At 44.1% G+C, this 8,849-nt stretch overlaps 1 protein-coding gene across 1 annotated transcript in view; it reads left to right on the top strand.

The window, feature by feature from the left end:
- Positions 1–449: 449 nt before the first annotated feature.
- The window catches only part of VEZF1 (vascular endothelial zinc finger 1), a 24,689-nt gene continuing 16,289 nt past the window's right edge, over positions 450–8,849 (top strand). The window contains exons 1-2 of the mRNA XM_018556886.1: positions 450–514; positions 918–948. Coding sequence (XP_018412388.1) covers positions 450–514; positions 918–948 — 96 coding nt within the window. The remainder of the gene's footprint in view (positions 515–917; positions 949–8,849) is intronic.

The following is an 8,849-nucleotide window of genomic DNA, read 5'->3' as shown; positions in this document are numbered from 1 at the left end:
CTACTCCTCACTTACATCTAAGTTTTCAAATCCACATAGAACTTGCCTTATAACATTATTAATTTGACGCGCAAAAAAAATACGTCAGCTTTGCGATGTAAATATTATCTTTTGTCAATTCCCTGTTATGATGGAACTCATCTAAAAAAATGTCGGGTTTTGCTGTCCAACGCTGGTGCTGCTTCTGCTCCTCCGACAATAGAAGCCATGATCAGTCTTATTGGCACATTTGACATTTCTTATCCTACATCAGGTCTAGTCACAAACATCGCTACATTCATTGAAGGATTCTATGCCGTCTCCTCCTCACTTTCCCTTCCGCCTATTTACCATAACCCGCAGCCGGCTCGGGTGAGTAAAAGCTCCCCGCAGGGCACGACATGGCGGGGAGGAGGAGAAGGCGGGGATCCCATTAAGACAATGGGCGGCCAGAAAATGGCATCATAATAATGGAAAAGACACGCGGGCCAGACGTGCAGCTTTTGTCTGGGAGGCCTCCTCAGCTGTGCGTGAGGTAATTCCGCTACCTCACATAACACGGAGCCGCAGTGGCCATTTTAGCACATCCTCCGTCTGAGACCTCCAAGCAGCCAGAAGCCTCGGGCATATTAAACACAGCTCTCACCAGGGACCTTTATTTACTCCACACATTGACACTTGTCTGGTATTCGGCTACGAAGGCGGGAGGGAAGAAGACAGACTTGCCTTCCATCTCCCCTCCCCCCTCCTTCACCAATGACCGGGGGCGCAGAAGCCGCACTATCTGGCTCCCCATCCCCCTCCCGAATGGTCTCTCCCAGAGGTTACCGGAAGTTGTGCGGCGCTGCCATGTTTTCAGCTGCTTTGTTGTAGGTTTCATGTAGGATCCTGCGCTGTGGGTTTTTTTTTCCTCCCCCCCCCCTTTTTCCTTTTTTTAGGGAGGCCAACTGGACCGCTTTCTTATTCCAGGTAAGGGAGAAAATCACGATAATATGTATCGAAATCCGTTCGGGATAAGCGGCGCCGGAGTCCCCCCCTCCCTCTGTTACGGAGAGAAGCAGCCGCCTCCCTCCTCTCCCCTCCCCGGGAAGCGGGGACACCCGGGAGCAAGCATCGCCCCCCCCTTCACCACCACCACTACCACCTCCTCCTCCCTCCACATCCTCCTCCTTCCCCGGCTCACACACAGGACTCCTCCGGCCTCACGTTCATCTCGCACAGTCTGAGCTGGAAGCGGCCGCATAACGGGACGTGGGGGGTGCGCGCCGCAGAACAAAGGCTCTTTCACTGGGGCCCGTAGAGCGCGGCTGATACGTGTCTCCGGCCGCCATTTATACAACGATCGTTGTGAAATCTCCTTGTGCTCCACGGACGTGTAAATCCGATTCTGTCAATGTTTATATGAGGCGGGGGATTGCGGCTTTTTATCCCGTGTACTATAGACAGTGCAGGGATGTGTGTGAAATGGATTTCTCCTTCATTATTGCCGAGTGCGCCCCTCCCCCCCTCCGTGTACTCTCTGCCGGCTGCGGATTATGGCGGGCTCCGGCTGCTTTATCCTTCTTTATGTGGGCCGCTTTGTGCTGGGCAAATCTCAACTGCTGGCTATGGCGAAGTAAGACCCCAGTAATGTCTCTCCTCATAATGGCCGGTCAGTCTGTAGAGGGCTTCAGCGCAGTCTTTTCTCTGACCTGTCCATTATTATATTCTAATGCTCACCTCATGTTACAATCTGGTTGTATAATCTGTAGATTTTTTTTTTTACTGGAGCAGCTCTACATGGTAACCAATCAGCTTCTTTCTTCAGGTCATTCAGTTAAACTTTGGAAATGAAAGCTAGAAGCTGATTGGTTGCCATGCACTTCTGCCCGCTCCAGTATTTTGTAATCTCCCCTGAATGTAGGGCTGCGGAATTGTCTGATGGGATAGTTTAGGTAGGTCCTTATACAGTAAATTTCCAGTTATCCATGCTGTAGGTGCTGGATAACCCAATGGCCCTTTCACCTGTTGGGTGCAATAGCCAGCCTGCTATTGGCTAATTCAAATTGCAATAGCAGGGTGGCTATTTAAACCCCACCCACTGAGGAGAGGACCCCAGGGAAAGTTCTCTGGGGTCCACTCCTCTGCTCAGTGGGTGGGATTTCAATAGCCACCCTGCTATTTATTGGCTGTTGCAATTTGAAATAGCCAATAGCAGGCTGGCTATTGCTCCCTGTTTTACTTTCTGCAGCCGCCGGCAGCAAGATGTAAACAAAGAATTTAATTCGCAATTAAATACATTTAGTATTTTTTTTTTTTAGTGTGCATCAAGCCTCCTAGTTTTTTTTTTCCTGGCCGGTTGCTTGAATGCCGGATAATGGGAATTTAGTGTATTACATATTTCTGATGCTAGTGGTGTTTCTAGTCAATACACACTCAGTGACAGAAGAATAGAGAGAACACCTATTACCCTTATTTGAGACCCGTATTAGACTGTAAGCTAAAAGAGGAAGAATGATAAAGGAAACCCTGGACTAGCTCTATAGTAAACTTCATTATTACCTGGTTTATTCAAGTCAAAATGTTTTTAATTTCAATTGCTGATGAAATCTCTTACAATTGATGTCACTCCTTGATATTATATTTACGTTTGTTTCCTGCAGAATCAGCTGGTCCTTTCACTCCCCCCCTTTTTCTCCACTTCTACTTTCCCCCTTCTCCAAGCAAGTAGATGAACAGTTGCTGGAGTCTGCTCTGTCTCTTGTTATCTTGTAGTGGACAGGAAGTTTAGGGAAGCTGAGCTGAAAGAGTTAGAGCTGTTTGGAAACATAACTAAGTGCTTGGGCAAAAATGTAAAGAAATACTTTGCTGAGCAATCTTTCATCTGGACTCATTATTGGAAAAAAAAGTGTCAGTTTGAATGTAATACTACCTTAAATACGTGAATGTGACATGTTATTCAATATCTATTTAGATAATTGTCACATTTATGCATTTAATAAACCTGGTAATAAAGAAGTTTAGTATAGAGCTGGTACAGGGTTCCCTTTTTATAATGGTTTCTTTTTATTATTGTTTTTGTTTCAATTTGTGGAAATTGGGTGGACCCCATCGCTATTCGGTACTAGGGTTATAGGCATTAAAGGTCTTGCACACATGAGAGATCCCTTTTTAGTTACATTTTGTCCCTTTATTAGGCTGGGTTCACGAATATGCGCGTTTCGTGGCGCGTGTTTTTACCGCGATCCGCTGTAAGACAAACACGCGTTTCCGAGGGCTACCTGGCTGTATCCCAATGGATATGCGCGGCAAATACGCCCCAAAGAAGCTCCTGTACTTCTTTGGGCGTTTTGCAGCGTGTTCCTACTCGCTGTAAAACGCCCAGGTGGGAACCATGGCCATAGGCAATCATTGGTTTTGACATGTTGAGCGTTTTACAGAGCGTAGGAACGCGATGTAAAACGCTCAGGTGTGAACCAGGCCTTAAACTATAAGGCCTCATGCACATGAGTAGAAAAAAATGCCACTTTTTGAGGGTTTTTATTTATGAACTTCTAAATGTGGTTTAGCCATTGGGGCTTTTAGATTCCTATTTTAAAGCAGCAGCCATAAAAATAAAATACCTAAACCTGTGTTCGTAAAGGCGCTCACTGGCATACTTTACACACATGTATGCACGGAAGTTCATTCTAGTGGCTAGGATAAATGAATATTCTAGTTCCGAGTTAATTTACACATAAACATGCATAATTATGCAAAAAAAAACATATTTTTACACTGGATTGTTCTGACAATTCCTTCTAGAAAAATCCAGCATAGATTTGTTTATTCCAAGTATTTATATAGCGCCGACAGTTTACGCAGTGCTTTACATTCACATCAGTTCCTATCCTCAAGGAGCTTACAATCTAAGGTCCCCATCTCGCACGCATACAGGGCCAATTTTTAGACCGGAGCCAATTGACCTTCCAGCTTTTCTTTGTGACATAGATGGGAGTATTTTTATACACCCGTGTACATGAGCCCTAAGTGAGGAGAAAAATAACTTACATTGGTGAGGGTGCTAGTGAACACAGGAGTGGTGACTGTATGACATAGGAATGACTGTCTCAATGCTGAGTGTTGGGTGGTTGCTCCCTATATTGTGGGTAAAAAATCCAGGGTCCACTAGGGGACGTACGATTGTTAGCATTATGTGAAAAAACTGATTTGTTTTTCACACACTTGCTGCTCTTTATCTCCTCCATATTACATAGTTTTGGTTAATCTAAAGTTGGTTGTGTGGTCAGATTGTGACGTGTTTAACCCTAACACATTAGAAAAAGTACATTTATTTTAAAATTGAGATTTCAGCGAGGTCCTAGGAGTTATGAAAATTGAAGTCATATGGCTGCAAAAAACATCTTTGTGTTTTGTGTAGTAAAACTCTAAAATGTGAATAAATAACAATTTAGGGCCCATTCCCACGCTGGGTTTTGATGGGTTTGTAAGATAAGTGTATGTATAAAGTCACTCGTACTCCAATAGAATTCCAAGTCAAAACATTCTGTTTGCCTGAAGTAGGAACTTCTGTTGTTCCGAAACGTCGCTATATGATGTGATAGCAATCGAATCAATAAGCCGTTTTTGACTTGGAATTCTATTGGAGTGCGAGTGACGTTATACATACACTTATCCTGGATTGCAGAGGCATCTGCAGTCACTTTGGCACCTACCTGACTCTAAAGGTGGCCATACACTTTACAACCATCGCAAGACCTTAGTCATGCGATGGTTGTAAAGTACTTAAAAAAAACGTACGATCTGCCCATCTTGGACAGGCAGATCGTACTTGCGATCATCGCAAGCCCGCCCCCTTGAGGGGCGGGCTTGCAAACGGGCAGTGTGCGCGTGCGCACATCGGCCCGTTCGTCAGTTGTAGAATATAAAAGACGGGGTCACGTCGGGTAAAAAGACACCAAACATGTCAAGCCTTAAAATTGCGTGCGCGCGCAAAACCTCAAAAAACAATAATACCCAAAATTGGCCATAGGCGACGCTTTAAAAGCTGTTACTGTTATCAGTGATTGATGGCCCTAAAATGATTGCTCTCACTGCGACGTTCGCGGCGATATGTAACATGTGTAGCGCAATTGTCGTTTTTGCGCGCTGGGGCACCGGGCGCGTATTTACGTTTATAGGTGCGTAAACATGGGGGTGGGGGAGTTAAACATTTTGGGTTGTTTTTTTTTTATATGTGACTTTTATTTTACCTTTTTTATGTTACTTTTATTTTTGGCAACCCGCCAATGCTGCCGTGCCGTCCGTCCGTTTTTTTACAACGGGCGGACGGCAAGTGGTTAAATGATCCATAGTACAACTACATGTTATGTACTCGGCGATCAGTACTAATCATTCAGTGTTTGTAAATAGCTGAGGACATAGTAAGCTTACTGTGTCCCCAGTTATAAATGAACAGGAAGTGTTATACATCACTTCCTGTTCATTCATGATTGCAGGCATTAACTGATACTATATCCACAGTTTATGAATGGACAGGAGCAGCTCAGTGTAGAGGCTTTCTGTTCATTTATAACAGGGGCTGCAGAAAAAGATTGAGGACTCTGTGTCCTCAATCACTTTGTATTTTAAAAGGGAATCATCAGGGTTCTTTTTAGACCCCAATATTTATCCCCCCTCGGCAGTAAAATGTAACTTAAAACACTATTACAAAGGTTGGAAAAGTGTCAGTTTTAGCCTGACAAATGTTTTCATTTCAGTTTTGGTCTGAAAATTTAATTTCGGTGCAGTGCCCGCCCCCAGAAAATTGTAGACGCATGTGCGTTTGCGTTTTTGGTGCCGTTTTGGCAGGAGCAGGCCCTTAAAATGTAAATAAGCCACTATAATTATAAAATGTTGTTTATCAGGGCACTGATCTTGTCTGCTTCATTGAGCTGGTCCAAAGATCTAGGGCTGCAACCAACTAATCGATTATGAGTATAGTTGTCAACCATTCTCATGATCGATTAGTTGGTTGGATCCCCTACCTCTCTCCTCCACGATGGGAGGAGGGCACAGCAAGCAGTGGGCCGATGCAGTAGCCAGCCTGCAATTTGAAATGGCCAATAGCATGCTGGCTATTGCACCAGCCCACTACCTGCTGTATTTACATTCAGCTGCTGTCTGCGGAATCTTGCCACTGGCAGCCATCATTCCCTGGCTGAAGCTACTCCAGCACGTTGCAATACAATCTTTTACAAAAATAAGTCATTTTCGATTTCAGCCTGACAAATTCTGGTGTGGGAGGTGCGTTATAGTACCATTCATCTCAGTGGCACCCCAACACGCCTCCCACCCACAGTGTGGTCACCCGCACTGTAACACACGGTGCCGCAGTGCTGTGCGTTCCAGTGCAATGCAATTGCAAAAAATTGTGCATGCCGTGATTGGCTCAGCGCTGAGCCAATCACGGCAGACTTTGTATTGATAAATACAAAGCCTGCTGTGATTGGCTCAGTGCGGTATACTGTATGTAGCCAACGCTACCGTACATACAGTATTACCGCACATCCATACCCGGCGTATGGGGGATGTTTTTAAGTCTAAACACTCGTCTTATACGCCGGCAAATACAGTATATTGAATACGATCATTACAGGTATTGACCACATACACTTACCACCACATACCCTTACCAGGACACAATATTTTTCTCTGTAGTGGTCCTTTAAATATTGTGTAAATTGAGAAACCTGTATCTGAAGCAAAATCTTCTAAGACAGCTGATTAAGAAGTCATGATCTGCCAGGTTCACACTGTTTTCTGGATGAGATCTGTAACGCGTTGCATTGCGCTTTGCCACTTTTTTTTGTTTTATAGGTGCAGTCCAGTGCATTTGTATGCATTTCCATCCATTCCAGTGCATTCCAGACCAGAGAAAATGAGACCAGCAGTATTTTTTTTATTTTTTTTAGTCTGGACTGGAATGGACTGCACTGGTGTGAACAGAGCCCAGAAATAACATAGGAATACATTGGGATGCTTTTTTGGTGTGGGAACAAACTGTTCTGGTCTGGACATGATCCGGACAAGCCCTAAAGTCGTAGTCTTTGTATTTTCCTATTTGTAAGGGAGAGAAGGGAGGTTGTGAACAATAGTCTAAATCTATAAAGTTGGCCATACAGATTTTCTATGGTCAGATGGAATAAGTGCAATAGATTCCTCCATCTGTGTAGATGGAGGAACCTCCCACAGTGCCAAGCTTCAGTATCTTGCTAGTCGGCCCCACTGGCTCTCAAAATGCCTCAACAATGTAGTGCCCCCCTAAACATGCACTGTAAAACTTTAGCACTGACATGTCTGTGTTGGGAGCGGAATATAAAAAGATGGCTGTCCAAGATTTCAGGGTTGCCAAACATGTGTTGTCTTTATTAGCCAGAGCGAAATGAGAGAGGACTGGAACATTAACTGTAAGTATGAAGCCATTCCAGCTCACTTTGTCATGAAGTCTCTGCTTCTCTCTGTCAAATATTGCAACACAACATCCCCAATTTCCCTTTTAGATGTACACACCATCTGTCATTATTACATAAAGATAACTACAAGAGCTGCAATTGATTCTGCTAACTTATGCCTTTCATTTATACCTACTGCAGTGACCACAAACTGCCTTAGCTATCTCTTATCCTTGCAAAAATGCAGTACATCCCAAATAACAAGGAAGGTGCCAAAAATGTGCTGAGGAATGCAGACTAAGGCTCTGTTCACACCTAGGTGTATCGATTATGCGCGTTTGTCGTGCGTTTCGTGAAGCGCGTTTTTACCGCGATTGGCGGTAAAAAAAAAACCTTGACAAACGCACGTTTCCGAGGGCTACTTGGCTGTATCCCAATGGAAACGCGAGACAAAAACGCAGCAAAGAAGCTCATGTACCTTTTCAGGCGTAGGCCGTTTTGTAGCGCGTTCAGACGGGCTGAAATACGGCCAGGTGTGAACCATACCCATAGAAAACAATGGGATTTTCATGTTTGAGCGTTTTGTAGAGCGTTCGTAGAGCGTTTAACGCGCTACAAAACGTACAGGTGTGAACCAGGCCGAACTCCCGATACTGCGTAGGTTGAAGTAAAGCATATGTTAAGGCAAACAAACATGTGCAGTACATTTCTGTAACACATGCACGTTTCTCTTCCTGCAATCCAGTAAGTACAGAAAAATATCTAGTGATCTGCCAGAAATGCACTCGCCACTTAATTTCCTACTGTGGGCTGACAACACACAACATTGTTGGGGACTGAGTGGTGTCAGCCCTGTCCAGATTTGATTTGCTAAACTATGCAATTCATCCCACTGTCTTCATCTCTAAGGCTATGTTCACACCATGTCTAGACTGAATACATTTTTTTTAGAAAATACAGTGCCGAGGAGGCTATTAAAGTTAGGAGATGCTACATTCTAAAATTGTTCCACACTAAAATTGTATTTTTACTCCTGTAAAAAAAACAAACCTCGAACATAATAATCGGCTAACTAATCGATTTTGAAAATAATCGTTAGCTGCAGCTCTATACTCGTCGTATAAGACGAGTATAACCCCAAATAATGTCTAAATGCACCCACTAACATCTATGGCGGTATTCCAAAGTGTGGCTCGGGGTTAATTTTCAGTACCATAAGCAGTAACCCCGAGCCTCATTCGGATGTGTCTCTTACCTTGTCCACGATCCCCGCTGTGTCCTCCGTCTTGCGTCCCTTGCGAGCATCGCAGGGGGGCGGAACCGGTGGCAATTTTAAAAGTAAAAAAAAAAAAAATAGAACAAAAAAATAAAATCATCAGACCGCCAGGGAGGCTAATCTGTCAGCCCGCTGGATGTGTGGTAATACTGTATTTACGGTAGCTTCGGCTACATACAGTA

This window comes from Nanorana parkeri, unplaced genomic scaffold (assembly GCF_000935625.1).
Source record: "Nanorana parkeri isolate BGI_ZX_2015 unplaced genomic scaffold, ASM93562v1 scaffold257, whole genome shotgun sequence".
NCBI classification, from domain to species: Eukaryota; Metazoa; Chordata; class Amphibia; order Anura; family Dicroglossidae; genus Nanorana; species Nanorana parkeri.
Note: the sequence above shows the minus strand (reverse complement) of the source record. Positions and strands in the feature narration are given on the sequence as shown.